Source organism: Equus quagga, chromosome 4, assembly GCF_021613505.1.
Source record: "Equus quagga isolate Etosha38 chromosome 4, UCLA_HA_Equagga_1.0, whole genome shotgun sequence".
Taxonomy (NCBI): domain Eukaryota; kingdom Metazoa; phylum Chordata; class Mammalia; order Perissodactyla; family Equidae; genus Equus; species Equus quagga.
In genome coordinates, this window is record NC_060270.1 from 116,137,068 (window position 1) to 116,155,016 (window position 17,949).

The 17,949-nt window shown below is 35.0% G+C and overlaps 1 protein-coding gene across 1 annotated transcript in view; it reads left to right on the forward strand.

Annotated features, from left to right (window-relative positions):
• Positions 1–17,949, forward strand: part of AGPS (alkylglycerone phosphate synthase) — a 140,990-nt gene that overhangs the window by 70,460 nt on the left and 52,581 nt on the right. Inside the window, exons 10-11 of the mRNA XM_046658916.1 lie at positions 1,645–1,753; positions 13,968–14,095. Of these exons, the coding sequence (XP_046514872.1) occupies positions 1,645–1,753; positions 13,968–14,095 (237 nt within the window). The remainder of the gene's footprint in view (positions 1–1,644; positions 1,754–13,967; positions 14,096–17,949) is intronic.

Genomic DNA, 17,949 nt, shown 5'->3' on the forward strand with positions numbered 1-17,949 from the left:
AAAGGAACTTCAGATATGTTATGTATATTAAATACATATAATAGTTACTGACACTTTTAATGTCTTTGTATTTATTCTTCCAAAACTTTTTTCTAGGCATGTTCACCAACACGTCTGTATCTAATTTTTAAGATGAAAAAGGATCATACTGTGTTTAATTTGCTTCTTAAATATATTATCAACATATGAATATGTAAATGAACATAGGTTTGCACAATCATTTTTAAAGATTTTATTTTTCCTTTTTCTCCTCGAAGCCCCCCGGTACACAGTTGTATATTTTTAGTTGTGGGTCCTTCTAGTTGTGGCATGTGGGATGCCACCTCAGCATGGCTTGATGAGCGGTGCCGTGTCCACGCCCAGGATCTGAACTGGCAAGCCCTGGGCCGCTGAAGCAGAGTGACCACTTGACCACGGGACCGGCCCCTGCACAATCATTTTTAGAGTCCACCTAATTCTCTTTTATTGATAACTCATGGTTTATTAAAGTAACTCTATTAAGGAACATTTAAATTATTATTAATTTCAAAATTATAGAAAACAAAGGGAAAAATATCTTCTTTAGTAATTTCTTTAGCATACATCTTTAATCATTTTCATGGGTATGTTCCTAGAGCTTGAATTATTGGATCAAGATGTTTATATGTTTTTAAGTCTTTGGATGCTTACACCCAAATTTCCCTGTAGAAATTTTGTGCCAATTGACAGTCCTACTAGCACTATGAGAATCTTTATTTTACTAGACTTTTAATTTATGTTATGTTTTTTAATTTTTTATTTCTTAAATTGCTAGTGAATCTGAACTTTTAAAATGACCTCACTGGCAATTTTTATTTCTTATTTTGTGAATTGCTTATTGATGTCCTCTGCTCATTCCTTCAACAATAAATAGACTTTTTTTATTTCTGTCAAAAAATCATTCTAAAAATGTATTGGATTTTTACCTAACCATTTCTGATGCTCATCTCAGAAACTATTTTTGAGTGATGCCCTCTTCCGGTATACTTACTTTCTCACCTGTGCGACATGTCACACATAATTTCTCTCCCTCTCTTTTTCTCAGTCAATGCATCTCCCTCTTCATTCCAGTTTTCACCTGAACGTAATCAGTACTTCATTCTTTTCACTCTTTTCTACTTAGTGGGCAAAGTAAACAAGTTGAAGGTGGAGATAAGGCAGGAATAAATTTTTTCTTAGAATTCTAAGCATCTAGAACAATGCTTGACATGAATAGTGGTACTTCATAAATATTGTTAAATAAGTGAAAGAATGAGCCTATTAAAGTATGATCATTGCTATTTTTTCTCTTCTTTTTAGTTCTTTGCCACATGGATAACCCTAGACTAAATTTAGTTTAAAGAAGTGTGTTTTTCAGTTCTTAAGATGATGAATATACCTAAACTAATAACTATCTTAGATTGATTTTTCCCTCTTTTAAAGTTAAATAAAATTTATTTTTAGTCTAAGAATTACTAAAAGATATTAGAATTCTGAAGGGCACCCTACCATTTATCACTTAACCCAATATTTAAAAAGTAGTATTTTACATAAATATATATGGATGTATGTACACACACACACACCCCCCCCCACACCATTCACTGACAAATGTCTAGAATTTACATCGTGCTTTGTATTAAACAGGTGGTTCATATAAAAATGGTAACACCTAGAGGTATAATAGAAAAAAGCTGTCAAGGACCTCGTATGTCAACAGGCCCTGATATCCATCACTTCATCATGGGATCTGAAGGTAACTATTACTACAAATTTATTATGAAAACATACAGGTTAGTGACTCAGCTTTGTGAAAATCTGTGATATTGTGATATCAGATCTTTGAAAGAAAGACATGTTTTATATATTTAAAGAATGGTGATTTTTAAAAAAGTTTTATTACTTTAATTTAGTACTTCATAAAGTTTTTATATTGAGAACATCTTATTAAACTTCCTCTTACATTTTGCTTTTTTATAGTTTTAAAAACAGCTTAGTCTTTTTGGTTTTATTTTTTTCTTTTAGAGTTTTTAATCAGTAATTTTAGGAAGAGAAGTTATTATGGTTTAAAATGGTTTGCTTTAACATTATATTATAGTATTCTTTAATCTTGTCTGGATAATCAGGAGGAAAGGACTGATGGAGTATTGTTTTATTGTCTTTCTGTAATTATATATTTTGTTGTTGCTATTTGATGTTTTGAATAAGTGGAATTTAAAATTCTGTTGATTCACATATCTTTTAAAACTTACCTTGGTCTTTTATTTTTTCATTAATTAAGTAGTATCCTTTGCTTGGATACTTAATGCTGGGTAGATTAGAATGTAGTTCTTCATTTTATCCAAAACATTTAATTCCTGTACCAATCAGAAAAAAACTAATCTTCTTTCTGTTTGCGAACTAATTATTATGTAGGCACTGTGAAATGTATGGATAAGGTGAACATGGGCTTATTTTTCAGGTAGAATAGTAGAGAGGGGTACCCCTTAAATTTAGAGAAATAAGATAAAACAAGTGGTTTTAAATTAGCAGAGGAACTCATTACTCACTTGAGAAGGTGGTGCACGCTGAAAAAAGAGAGAGATTTTGGAAACATTTAGGTGTGTTCGTGGATAACATTTAGTTATATTCATTGATACAGCAATTATCATAAACTAGGATGTTAGGGCATAAATTCTAACCTTTGACAGTAACATCAAGGAGGGAAGAAAGTAACAAACTATGTCTCTTAGTGACATGGCTAGAAGTCAACTACTGAGTTGATGACCAGCGAGATAGCTTAGCTCTTTTTCATGATGATCAATGACAGACTTTTGTCAAGATATCTCACCAGTTTACTCTCTCATCAGTATACTCTTCTGTGGAACCACAGACTATATTTTTAATAAGAAAAATATATGGTAAATTCCTTTAAATAATATAGTTCTCTAATAGTATTATGAAACTTTTTGTACTAATGCGTCATCTAAAAGTTAACTAAAAGAATATTCCTTTTTGCCATCAAATGTCAAATGAATAACAAATAGGTATTAAAATTGATAATTATACTATTGTTGTATACATAGTTGGAGTCAGCTCTATAAATATAAATTATCTTTTGAAGTAACCACATCAAGCATTTTTTTTCCTCCCATCTATTAGCATTTAAAAAATTCTAGTTGCTAGGTACTATGCTGGCACACTCAAGGACACAGGTAATAATAGACAATTATAATACAGTATGGTAAATTCTGTGATAGAAATAAACACAGGAAAAATATGGACAAGGGGCACGTTGGTGGGTGCTTAAGAAGACTTCCCCAGAGACACTGTGCCTAAAGTGGCCCCTGAAGGTTGGTAAGGAGAAAATAGTTCCAGACAGAGTTGAGAGAATAAGGTGGGGAGGGAGTTGCCCTGCAGAGAGAACTGCATGTGGGCATGCTCAGAAGTGAGAAAGAACAGTGTGTGCTTCGTGAAGCTGCCAGTCTTTCAGTACAACTAGAACAGAAGATTTACGTGTAGGGTGGAGTGGGCAGCAGATCCAGGGGCAGAGTGGTAAGGGTCACAGGGTGGCTGGAGGGATAATTTGGTCTTTTATGCCTTTTAAAATAGTTTGAACTTTATCTGAAAGACTGGACTACTTTCCTCAGTAGTAAATTATTGTATAAATTTAAGGAAGGCAAACTCATTATAGTAAAGTAAGCAAAGAAATATGATTTATGAGAAACATATTCTAGGGTAAATTAATTACTGTATTTAAATGAGATTTTATTGTAAATATGCATGTAGAATGCCATACTGATTTAAGAGCATGAACCATGAAATCTGTCAGATCTGGATTTCAGTCTTGGTTCCACCACTTATATTTCTGTGACTTTCTGTAAATTAGGTGTTTCTCTATGTCCAATGTCCTCAGCTATAAAATGGGGATAATATAAAGTATCCATCTTCGTAAGTTTTTTGTGAGGATTAAATGAGATTGTGCTAAGCAGTCTATAAGCATGTAGTAAGTAATCAACAAATGTTAAATGTGTTACTCTTGTTGTGGCTGTTTATTATTTTGGCATCAATGATCTTTACAAGTGTATTTATGGTCCCTAATCCCCATTTCTGTATTGTATGTATATAGAGTCGTCTGAATATAGGTCAGGAGACAACATTTACTGAGAAAGTAAATTTATGTGAAATCATGTTTTTTTGTAAAATGTATTTTTATCTGCTATTTTGAACTATCTAAATAATAACCTCATGCCTTAAATGTGAATTATAAACTTTTCCTCTAGCTTTAAAAATATTTTCTTTTGCGATAGTTAAATTTGAAAGTATTACCATTAAAAAATCTATTTTCCACTACCCTACTATGTTTCATGTGTGACTAACCATGTTAAGTTTAATGCTTTTGTCTTGTTATGAAGTTTTCATAATGATTTTTTTCTGCAATCAGCTTCCTCTCATTTTAGATGCTATAACATGATCAATGTAATGAAAATTTCAATAAATAGTCAAAGCATTTGAAATGCTTTGCATTCTTTTTCTGTGTGTGGAATTTACTATGTAGTAGCTTATAATGATTTCCTCATTTATTTGAAAAACAGTTAAAAGTACATTTTTTTTAACCCATGACCCACACTTGTTTTAGCCATCACTCTAGAATGAAATACATGGAATGCTTATTATCAGTCCTCTTGTGTAGTTTTATTAGTCATTTTCTGGTTATATAAATCTTACTCTTTGGTGGATTCCTCAGGAAAGGCAGGTTTGTATATCCCATGAGTTCTGGAATGTTCTAAACTGTTTTTCTGTAGCCTTGATACTTGTAGGACAGCTTGAGTGGCTATAATATCTTTGGGTCACTCTTTCTTTCCTGTTTCTTGCAAATGCTGCTCTGCTGTTGCTTTGGTTTTCTATGTTGTTCTAAAGAAATCTGATGCCAGTTCTCTTGCCTTTGTAGCTTGTTTTCTCTTTTTGCCTGCAGGCCCTGGGGATTTTTTTTTCTTTCTTTCTTTTTTGAGGAAGATTAGCCCTGAGCTAACTACTGCCAGTCCTCCTCTTTTTGCTGAGGAAGCCTGGCCGAGTTAACATCCGTGCCCATCTTCCTCTACTTTACATGTGGGATGCCTACCACAGCATGGCGTGCCAAGCAGTGCCATGTCTGTACCCGGGATCCGAACCTGTGAACCCCAGGCCGCACAGAAGTGGAACTTAACCGCTGCGCCACCGGGCTGGCTCCGGGATTTTTTTCTTTATTGTTCAAGTTTACTACTTTTACTACTCAGACTTGATTGTCCTGGGTCACTTTGCTCTGGTACCCAGTGGACCCTTTCTGTCTATATATTCAGATCTTTTAGTTCTGGAAAGTTTTTTTAGATTGTAGTGTTAAATATTAGGGTTTTTTAAATTAATTGTTTTAATTTTTCTTCTTCAGGGACACCAATTATACATAGGTCTGGCTCCCTTTGCTTGTTCTCCATCTTAACCACTATTTCTGTGATCTTTTTTTCTCAACTTCTGTCTTTATTTCATTTTCATTCTCTTGATTATTTTCCTGCTTTTCTTCACTGGCTTTTATTAAGCTTTCATTTGAATCTATTCTCTCTCTCTCTCTTTTTTTTTTTTGCTGAGGAAGATTTGCCCAAGCTAACATCTGTTGCCAACCTTCCTCTTTTTGCTTGAGGAAGATGTACACTGCGCTAACATCTGTGCCAATCTTCCTCTATTGTGTATGTGGGTCACCACCACAGCATGGCTGCCAACGAGTGCTGTAGGTTGGGCCTGAGAACTGAACGCAGGCTGTTGAAGCAGAGTGCACCACACTTAACCGCTAGGCCACAGGGCTGGCCCCCTTGATTCTGTTCTCTATTCTCCTTTGGCTACCTTATAACTTAGCCTTCATGTTTTTTTTTTTTTTAAAGATTGTATTTTTTTCCTTTTTCTCCCCAAACCCCCCCGGTACATAGTTATATATTCTTCATTGTGGGTCCTTCTAGGTGTGGCATGTGGGATGCCACCTCAGCATGGTCTGATGAGCAGTGCCATGTCCGCGCCCAGGATTCGAACCAACGAAACACTGGGCCGCCTGCAGCGGAGCATGCAAACTTAACCACTCGGCCACGGGGCCAGCCCCTAGCCTTCATTTTTTAATGTGTTTTGTTGTTCTAGCTCTTGTCTGAGTTTGATCATCTCTTATTTCATTTGTTCTTGTTCTTTGTCCATTTATGTTTTTAGTGTTTGTATTTCTGATTCAAATATTTTTTTATAACCCAAGATGTTTGTTTGGCAGTATTTAATTCAGTTTGAAATGTTGTGTTACACTTTTATTCAAGATCATGGTTGGTTTTGTGGGGTAGACTTTTCATCAGAAGAAAAGTTTTATTTACATTTTCTGACTTTTTGCAGTAGTTTTTATGGACTTGGTCTGCATTTTTCTGTTCCTATTTATTACTTGGAAAGAGTTCCTAGTTTGAGAGTGTTCTTTTCTGTCACTTCTACACTCTTTTGTGCTATTTGTTTTATGGATGGTGGTGTCTTTGGTGGGAGAAGACATGGCATGTCTTATTTCTCTTTCATTTCTATAGGATCTTTAATTTTCCTCTTCTTTTATTCTTTCCCTTCTCTGCCTTGTCTACAAGGAGTACCACATCTCTCTAAATATGATGTTCCCTTGAAGATACTCCCCTTGCTTCTCCAAGGCTGTCAGTTTTGGTTCCTCCCATCTGAAACCCCTCCTCGTACCCAGGGCTGTGGATTACCAGACCCTGTACAGAATTTTGGCATTATTGTTGCGCTTTTACTTTCTGGGGTTGATTTTGTCTGTACTTCCTCCAAGTCCTCTGCTACCCTCTGCTCTTTGGAATGGAGTCTTTTAAGCCACGCCTTACTCACTTTCTGCCCTTACCAGCTTGCAGCAGCTAGAAGGCTGTAGAAGATCTGTTGAAATTTTTTCTTTTTATCTCTACTTACAGGTAATTTGAAGGTCATAGTGTTTTTTGTCTCCTAGTTATACTTCAGTAATTACTGAAAGTGTAGGTCTTGTGTGGTTTTATTTGTTTTCCTTTGTTGATTTTTATGTTTTGGGGGAAGAGTAGATGGAGAGGGAAGATTCAGAATCAAATGACTGCCATGTTTCTCAGTTCTGAAGTCGCCTGAAAGTATATTTTCAAATCATGAAAGATTTTATTTACTTTAAGAAAATACTTGCATTTCATGTTAAATAGCAGTTGAAGCTTTCAGTTTTCTTGAGGACAAACATTAGATTTGAAAATTATAAAAGGGAACATTCTTAAATTTATTGCAAAATTTTTGTTAAAACAGAAAGAAAAGTGAATGACATATAAGTCTCTATGATGTCACATTGCCATGGAGTTATTTTTACACAGTTATATAAAGTGGATATGAAATATTGGTACAATGTGCATATAATCAAGCGATGATAAGTAATCTGAATTTGAATCTAAGTCTGAGTGGAAGCTGCCCTCAGTCAAACTGCGTTTGTGACCTGGATGGATGGGACAGCCCTGCAGAACTCATAGCTGGAGAGTTGCACAGACTCGCTCTGGTCATTTTATTAACCATGCAATAATGCAAGGTCTCCTTTTACTAATTTCTAGTTTTCTTAACCTCACTTATAGTGTTATGGTGGGTGTTACTACTTTAGGGTGCCTACTATACATGTGAGGCAATATGGGTATATAGAAATTTAAGGCATGATCACTTCTTGCCAGGACCTTAGAATTCTGATGTAGAATTAGAATTTTAAAGAAAATTTGCTAATGTAAAGGTATTATATATTTTAAAATCAACTTTTTGAAGAAGTAATTACATGGACAAAATTAAAATATGTACAGACGTACAAAATTCAAAAGGTGCCAAAGGATGTCTTGGGAAAAATCTGCCACCTGCCCCATTCTTCCAGGCATGTCCCTTGCCCAGGGGAAACACTATTGTTATATATAAGCAGATATGTATGTGTTTTTAAAAACACAAGTGGGAGTTTATTACTCTTTGCTTTACACTTAATTTTATAAAGCTTGCTTCATGTCATCATGTTGAGTCACTTCCTTCTTTTTGACCACTACCAGATATTCTAATCCTTGACTGTACTCTTGTGTTTAACCAGACCCTGTGTGATTGGCATTGGTTGGATTATATTTAGATTATATTATATGTTGTAATTAAAAGAATGTTTTCAAATGGCATCATTTCTCAGATGTAAGGAAATACAAAAAGCTGGGACCTTGGAGTTTAGTTTTAAATAGAAAAATTTTCTGTCTAAAATCAAGGCTTATACTGACCTTCTTTTCCTTAATGCATTTCAATCTGGTGACTTTTGAGTTGGAGCAAGTATTTATTAAAGTTTTTGGTCATCTGTGGGCAGATGAGAGTAAGTGGAAAAGATCGTTCATGTCTTTAGGAGCTTATGCGTCCTGTCAGTATAGTGGGAAGCAAGTGAGCAACTTTAAAAATTAAAGCGATACTACTTGTCTTGGTAAGAACGAATAGGTGTGATAGATAATTCTGTGCTGGCAGATGAGGAGACAGCATAATACTAATAGTTTACCTGTCAGCCTTTTGCCTCTTTTCTGGCAAAGGTTTAGAAGTTCTTTTAGACTCCTTCTATAGTCTAAGATATCTATTTCTAAAATTTCACTCTTTATGAAACGTATGGCTGGTGGCTCCTTGTTTAAGAAGATAACTGAAGTTTTCTTTGTAATTCATTCTGAGAATTAGATAACTTATACTGGTTATTTCTCTTTTTTAGTAGCTTTATTGAAATATAATTCACATACCATAAAATTCACCCATTTAAAGTGTATTCCTTAGAAGAGAGAGTTTCTAAGGTTAGTGTTTGAGATTTTTTTCTGTACCTAGGAGGGGTCCTCCGCACTATTTCTTTCTTCTTTTCCCCAGTTTTATTGGGAAATAATTGATGTACATCACTGTATAAGTTTAAGGTGTACAGCCTGATGGTTTGATTTACATATATTGTGAAATGATTACCACAACAGGTTTAGTTAACATCCATCATCTCATACAGATAAATAAAAAAGAAAAGAGAAAAAAATTCTCCTTGTAATGAGAACTCTTAGGATCTACTCACTTAACAACTTCTCTATGTATTGTACAGCAGTGCTAACTGTAGTCATCATGTTGTATATTACATCCCTAGTACTTACTTATCTTAATACTGAGAGATTGTATATAAATATAACTTTTTAATCTGTTTGTCCGTCAGTGGATGCTTAGATTGTTTCCATGTCTTGGCTATTGTAAATAATGCTACTGTGAACATGACAATGCAGATATCTTTTCAAGTTAGTGTTTTCATTTCCCTTGAATATATTCCCAGAAGTGGAATTGCTGGATCATATGATGGTTCTATTTTAAATTTTTTGAGCATCCTCCATACTGTTTTCCAGAATGGCTGTACCAATTTACAATCCCACCAACAGTGCGCAAGGGTTCCCTTTTCTCCATATCCGCACCAACACTTGTTATCTCTTGTCTTTTTTGATGGCCATTCTAATAGGCATGAAATGATATCTCATTGTGATTTTAATTTGCATTTTCCTAATGACTAGTGATGTTGAGCATCTTTTCATGTACTTATTGGCTATTCGTATGTCTTCTTTGGAAAAATGTCTATTCAGGTCCTTTGCCCATTTTTTAGATTATTTGTTTTTTGCTATTGAGTTTTATGAGTTCTTTATTTATTTTGGATATTAACCCCTTATTAGATATATGGTTTGCAAATATTTTTTCCCATTCCATAGGTTGTCTTTTCATTTTGTTTATGGCTTCTTTTGCTGTACAGAAGCTTTTTTTTTTTAAGGAAGATTAGCCCTGAGCTAACATCTGCTGCCAATCCTCCTCTTTTTGCTGAGAAAGACTGGCCCTGAGCTCACATCCGTGCCCATCTTCCTCCACTTTATATGTGGGATGCCTGCCACAGCATGGCTTGCCAAGAGGTGCCATGTCCGTACCTGGGGTCCAAACTGGTAAACCCTGGGCTGCTGAAGCAGAATGTGCGCACTTAACTGCTGCGCCACTGGGCCGGCCCCTAGGAGCTTTTTAGTTTGATATAGTCCTACTTGGTTTTTATTTTGTTGCTTGCGCTTTAAGTGTGATTTCTAAAAACATCATTACCAGAACCCATGTCAGGGAGCTTTTTTCGTATGTCTTCTTCTAGGAGTTTCGTGGTTTTAGGTCTTACATTTGTCTTTTTGACTTAATTTTTGTGAGTGGTGTAAGATAGGAGTCAAGTTTCATTTTTTTATATGTGAATATCCAGTTTTCCCAGCACCATTTTTCGAAGAGACTGTCTTTTCTCCGTTAAGTATTCTTGATTCCTTTGTCAAGTATTACTTAACTGCATATACTTGGGTTTATATCTGGGCTCTCGATTCTGTTCCACTGGTCTTTTTGTCTGTTTTAATGCCAGTATCATACTGTTTTAATTACTATAGATTTTTAGTATTGCTTGAAGTCAGGAAGTGTGATGCTTCCTGTTTTGTTGTTCTTTCTCAAGATTTCTTTGGCTATATGGGATCTTTCGTGGTTTTATATGAATTTGAGGAGTGTTTTTCTATTTCTGTAAAAAATGCCATTGGAATCTTAGTAGGGGTTGCGTTGATTTATAGATGTCTTTTGGTGATGTTGACATTTTAACAATATAAATTCTTCCAATCCATGAACACAGAATACCTTTCTATTTATTTGTATCGTCTTCAATTTCTTTCATCAGTGTCTCGTAGTTTTCACAGTAGAGATCTTTCACCTCCTTGTTAGATTTATTCCAAAGTATTTTATTGTTTTTGATGCTATTGTAAATGGGATAGATTTCTTTATTTCTTTTTCAGAAAATTCATTGTTCGTGTATAGGAATGTTACTATTTTGTATGTTAACTTTGTATCCTGCATCTTTACTGAATTTGTTGGTTAGTTCTAACAGTTTTTTGGTTGAGTCTTTAGGATCCTCACTGTATGAAGTCATGACATCTGCAAATAGAGACAGTTTTACTTCTTGCTTTTTAATTCTTATGCCTTTTATTTCTTTTTCTTGCCTGATTGCTCTAGCTCAGATTCTAGCATCTCCTCTGTTTCTAACCAGGAAAACTAGCTGACCTACAGTTTTGCTTGTATCGCCAGTAAATTTACCTGTGTCCTTCCAGTTGCCTTTTACCACATCCTCCACTGTTTTCATGAGTCTTCTTAGGCTTGAACTTCTCTGTGCTCTGTTGAAAGTAAAGTAATTTCTTTTGGAAAGAGATTAGGAGCTGTCTTATGGCTTGTTTCTTCTCTCAGGCAAAGTCTCTGAGCCATGGCTCTGGAGGGTGGGGGTGGGGACAATGGCATGCTTTTCTCTGAAGACACCCCTGCTTTAGGAGCTAAGTGCTGAGGGGAAGGAAGAGGGAAAGTAGGTCTTCTCGGTTTGCTTCTCCTGCGTGGTACCAGCCCTTTATGAGCCAGGGCGAGGGTGATTGGGAACACAGTATTAGCACACCACTCAAAGTAGAGCCTCTATCCCACCAGTTAAGGCTGGGTGCAAGAAGTGAGCCCCCCAGCCCCCTCCACACACACACTTGGATACACTCACCTGGAACTTAGCCTCAGGAAAAGGTAACTGAGGGCAGAGTGTTATATGGAATAGAATTAAAGTTTTTTCTGAAATTAAGAAAGCCTTCATGTATATATCCAAGAGAAAGGAAAACATATGTCCACACAAAAACTTGTACTTATGTATATTCATAGAATCATTATTCACAGTAACCAAAAAGTGGAAACCTATGGAACTTTCAGCCCCACTCCCTTGGCTCTGGGGAGGGGAGAGGAGCTGGATGTTGAATTAGTCACCAATGACCAATGGGTTAATCAGTCATGCCTGTGTAATGAAGCCTCCCTAAAAATCCCTAAAATACAGGTTTTAGAGAGCTTCTGGGTAGGTGAACACATGGAGGTGACGGGAGGATAGTGTATCTGGAGAGGGCGTGGAAACTCTGCACCCCTTCCCCCTTACTTTGCCCTATGCATCTCTTCCATCTGGCTGTTCCTGAGTTGTATCCATTAATAATAAACTGGTAATCTAGTAGAAAAAAAAAAACAAGAAACCCCAATGTCCGTCTACTGATGAATGGATAAACAAGATGAGTTATACCATACAGTGGAATAATATCTGGCAATTAAAAAGGAATGAAGTACTTAATACGTGCTACAACTTGGATGAACCTTGAAAACATTATCTAAATGAAAGAAACCAGTCACAAAAGAGCACATATTATAAGATTCTATTTGTATGAAATGTCCGGAATAGGCAAATTTATAGAGACAGAAATAGATAAGTGGTTGCATAGGGCTGAGGTAGGTGTGGGGGAATGGAGGATGACTGTTTCATGAATACAGGGTTACTTTTTGGGGGTGATAAACATGTTTTAAACTTAGATTATATAGTGATAGTTACATGTATCTGTGAATATACTAAAAACTATTGAATTTTACACTTCAAATGGGTGGATTTTTTTTTAATATCTTTTTTTTTTTAAGATTTTATTTCTCCTTTTTCTCTCCAAAGCCCCCGGTACATAGTTGTATATTTTTAGTTGTGGATCCTTCTAGTTGTGGCATGTGGGATGCCGCCTCAGCATCGCTTGATGAGCGGTGCCATGTCCGGGCCCGGGATCCGAACTGGCGAAACCCTGGGCCGCGGGGAAGCAGAGCACGAGAACTTAATCACTCGGCATGGGGCTGGCCCCTCAAATGGGTGAATTTTATGGGTGTGAATTACATCTTAGTAAAGATGCTAAGATAAAAGAGAAAGTCTAGTCACTTTGTTATCATTTAAAATGTACAAGATGTATCTGTTTTTTATTCAAATATTAATGAGGCCAAACCTGTAAAGCCTTTGTGATTTTACAAGTCATAATAGATACTTCATATCTCAGTAAGAAATCATTTATATATGTGATGAACATATTGTGACCAAATGTAATGTAATTTACTTTTTATGGACTCATAGTAGTTTTTAATCTTGTATTACATATTAACGTTTTATTTTAGGGATATTATAAATTTATTGGAAGCTTTGATTTTTGTGATACTTTTTATTTCTAGTGTGTAATTAGTTCTACAATCTCAAAGATTTCTGTCTTTGTTCTTTTTTTCCTGATTATCAGAAAACTTGCTAATAGCATTAAAGATAATTTCTACCATTTGTCCCTCAGAAACCACTGGTTTGAAAAGCTTGGCTTTGTGAATATAATTGTTTCTAATCATGTCTCTTCAAATATTTTAGCATAGATATTTAGATCATGTAGTTATATTTAACTTGCGTTTTTCCTCTCTGATTTGTCCCCCACTCCTCCATGTAATAAAGAAGAGAACATTTGTTTCGTTGGTGCTCCTCTTGTGCTAGATATTTATAATGATTGTTTTGTCTCTGAAATATCTGGCTTTTTTGTTTCTTACACGGACATCTCAGTATTGCCTTTGTCTTTTCTTTGTATGGATTGTGGAAAAAAGGCAAGATGTAGTAGTCCCTCTAATTTCTTCTGTCATCTTAAGTTCTCATAGAAGGTTGAGTTCTTTTTGCCCCAATAAATTGTTCTCACAGTAAAAATAGGCACAAATATCAAAATATACTTTTGTATGAATGCATATGAGATGTAAAAGTCTGTTCTTTTTTAGATATTTTTTTCTTTTAATAAGTTGTGATACTTTTAAAATTATTTAAAAGTAACCTTCTTGGAGAAAGTTTACCTTAAAAATGTTTTAAAATATTTATACATAACTGAGAAAAATGTATTCCAAAAATTGTTTTTTAGAAATTGTGCAATTTACTTAGTTGTTTTTCTAAAAAGACTTGAGTAGCTGTTATTCGACACATAGAACAGACTAGATAGATTTAAATGTGAATAATAGAATAATTAGATGAAATAGATTTAAATATGATTTAGAAAATTGGCATGTGATATATTGCATTATTCTCCCTTCTTTTTCAGGAACTCTTGGTGTGGTAACAGAAGCTACAATAAAAATCAGACCAATCCCTGAATACCAAAAGTATGGCTCGGTAGCTTTCCCTAATTTTGAACAAGGAGTAGCCTGTTTAAGAGAAATTGCAAAGCAGGTAAAAAAGATAACCACCCATATATATTTATATTTTTAAAATCCTACTGCATACTTGATTTTGATGTGTCACATATCATCTTTGTATTTAGTTATATTTGTGGTTTCTGCCCACTTCTATATGAAGTGGTAAGATCGTCCCTTTAAGTGCAGTTGCTGTTTCTTTCAGTAATTATATGCCTATTTCTTGGTTTAAAGAGTGCTGTACAGTTTTAAGCCAAGGTAAGTTATGTATTTGAGTTGATGGCTTTGAATGATTTTGTCTTTTATTGAATGTTACGTTTTCTTAAGTTATTTTTGGATAAGGTATTTTGTGATTAATTGAAGTAATATTTAATTTTTCTTAAATTAAGACACTTATTGAAATTAAAATAGTGGCCCCAAAATTTAGAAATTAAATATAGATAATCAATTTTTATCAATTCTTAGAATGTGCTGCTACTGTGCCCTATTTATAATATTATCTAAGCTATAGCTTAAATTAAGTAATATAGTATAGCATAATATGACATAATATATTTAGCTGTGACCTAAAAAGAATTCCCATTTTCTCCTCCTTTCTTAAAAAAAAAAAAAGGATATATTATCAAAAGTTTTTAAAAGACTAGATAATGCCCAGTAATTTTATTTCTGTGTTTAGTTCTGTGTATCAGTGCGGAAATTCTTACATTTTTTTAGGCATTTGGTTCATTGTTTGACTTAGAATGGTTTGTGAAAATTCTTATTTCGTCATTTCCCAGGGAGGAAGTCAAGGGAGTAGACACCAGCCTCTTTCTTCTTGCTTTCCCCAAACTCTGAGAGTTCTTTAATACTTCCCGTCAGCTATACCTAGCTATAATCTTGAGGGCAAGGGTGCTTTCTAATGTGACCTGCACAGGTCTGCTTCTGGGCATGCAGGGCAGAGTGGAGGGAGGATCGGATGAGGCAAAGGAATGGGATCTGACGAGTACTGCATATTCCTGTGGGCTTTCTAAGGTACTGAAATGGAAAGTGGTGAAGAGTCTCATCTTCCCAGCACCCCAGAGAACCATTATGTATTCATGTTTTAAAGAAATTGAAAATGAACAAAAAAAGTTGTATTTACCCACATGTTTACCATTTTCAGTGCGTTTTATTCCATATACTCAGTTTTGCTTCCTGAGGCACTCATTCTTTCTAACAGTTTCCCTCTTTTAGGAAGTCCAGCTAGTGATCACCTAATCTAACAGTTGACAAGGATAATTTTTTTTCTTTTCTTTTAAAGATTGGCACCTGAGCTAACAACTGTTACCAATCTTTTTTGTTTTCTGGTTTATCTCCCCAACTGCCCCCCCGTGCATAGTTATATATTCTAGTTGTAGGTCCTTCTAGGTGTGCTGTGTGGGATGCCACCTCAACGTGGCCTGACAAGCAGTGCCATGTCAGCTTCCAGGATCCGAACTGGCGAAACCCTGGTCCGCTGCAGCGGAGCCTGCAAACTTAACCACTCGGCCACGGGGCTGGCCCCCAACAAGGATAATTTTTATAATTTCCAATTAGCTTTAGTTACTTATCAGTTAGATCACTTCCCCCATCAGGACTTAGCCATAGGCCCCTTAATCTTGATTGTCTTACTCCTGGTTGGGAGGAGAGTTTAAAAAGAAGTATAGTGTTGGAATAAACAATCTTGAACTTGTGGCAGGTTACTTTGGTGGTGTTAAAGCAGAAGTGAATGTTAATTGTTGAAATTCTTACAAAAGAGCTCCTAATTCACTAGAGCTTTGGGGATATTATGTTATGGTTAGGGAGCTAGACTGTATGTATAGTAAGTATTATGCTGTGTTTGCTAAAATAATGAGATGGCAGTAATATTAAAAAGCAAGATTATTCAGTAAAGGAGGAGTGGAAATAAGTTTTAGGAGTACATATCTGAGCCCTGAGCAGTAAAGTTCAAGTGTGTTCTGATAATTGTTGCTAAAACTTTTCATCACTTAAAGGCCAGGAAAGTAATTTCAAATTTAAGATACCAGGTATTAAGAAATAAAAGAACTGTTTGCAGAGCCTTATGGTTTTGCCTTTGAGTTAATACCTAGGAGAATGGAAAACTAGGGTTTTTTTTCTTTTTAAAGAAAACAACCATAAGTTCACAGCTGAAAATGAAAACGAGACCAAACGTTTTCCATAAATAGATTATATTTCCTTGTTAATTTCAAATCTTCCTTAATGAGTGATTTTTTTTTTCTGGGGTTTTTCAACTTTGTGTTGTAATTTATTTTTTGTGTTAAGTACTTTTATTTATATTTACTTGTCATCCTTGTCAAGCTTGACTCTCTGTCCCCCAAAAAAGCTTTATTATTAAAGATGTAGTTCATATTACCTTTCTTGTTCAAGTTTTGAATGACATCTTTTTAACTGGCAATTATTGCCTCCGTTTTTTTATGGCAAAATAAACATGAATGCCAAGTTAGATTTTTAAAAATAGTTATAGAACTTATGAAACTAGTCTGATTTGTACATACTTTCGACAGATCTTCACAAGGTCACATTCAGTCTATGTAGGCCAGCTCTGCTTCTTCACAGGATCTCCACTCTGTAGGACACAGAGTCAGTAAAAAGCGCTGTTGTAGGATCTTTGGAGTGGAGGTGGGCATATTTTATGCTCTCCTAAGTGCTCCATTTGCTTTCCGCATTGCAAATACTCACATGTAAATATATCTTCGGTTTCAATGAGAAATAATGTACAAATGTTTCAAAATCCTAAGTTTTTAATTTCATTAAAACGGAAATGTTTAATTTAAACATAAATAGTTGGTATAACCAGGTGCAGTTTTTGTTACAATTTAATATGCTCCTGGTAGAAAGTAACAGAGAAGAGCTACTTGTTGCTAATGAAAAGCAGGGGGTGAAATTTTCCTTCGTCTTGCGTAAGTCAGTAAAAGTTCTCCTTTTGTTTGTTTAAAAAATTTGTTGGGTATTCATACAAAGACCATAATCTAAATTCACTACAGAAAACTATGTTGGACATATATCTTGAAATAAATAAAGGTGATGATTGATAGAAAGTGCCACCCTGTGGTTAAAAAACAGATCAGAAAGAAAGCTCCTTTTTAATCAATAGTTTTAATAATTTGGTTCTGTGTACTTAGACAATTTTTAGAGACATAAATACCTTGTGACTAGGAATGCTTGCCTCACTTGAAACTGATTTAAAAGCCTAGATAATATTTTATTCTTAAATATTGCTCTTATAAATGAAACAATTGCTGAGAGTAGTTGCTGGGATTTGGAGATATTCCACTGTTTGGGGAACCTACCCATTTTACTCCTGTGATAATGCACACGTGGAGAAGCATTAATGTTATCTTCCCTGGAAATTGGTAAATGCTAGTATTATGGTTTAGGGGCATTTATATATTAGTTTCTAGAATGTACAAGTTTCATATGTCAAGAATGGTACTGATTGTGCTGCCCTACTTTGTAACAGTATTCTCAGACAGAATAATTGAGAAAATTATCAGATTTTGGCATTAGTCATTGTTCAATTTGCAATTTGGAATTTCAGCTGATAGCAGGAGAATTAAGATCCATTAAAATAGATGGTACATGGTTTATGGTTGTGCCAAATTCTTGATTGAATAATGAGTTGGCTGCTTGTAATTCCTCCCTGTCATTTCATAGCACTTTCATTTTTGCAATATTTTCAGATGCAAGTTGCTTTTGAAATGGGAAACTGTATTTTGGATGAATATATTTTGGAAAGGAGCATACGTGATTGTTCACAAATAGCAAAGCGGGCTCTGTGTGTATTTTCATCACTGTTCTTACTGAAGGAAATAAATTAAGCAACTTTATACTGGCAGCAGAAGGATTCTACTAAGGTCTCTCATCTGATCTTTG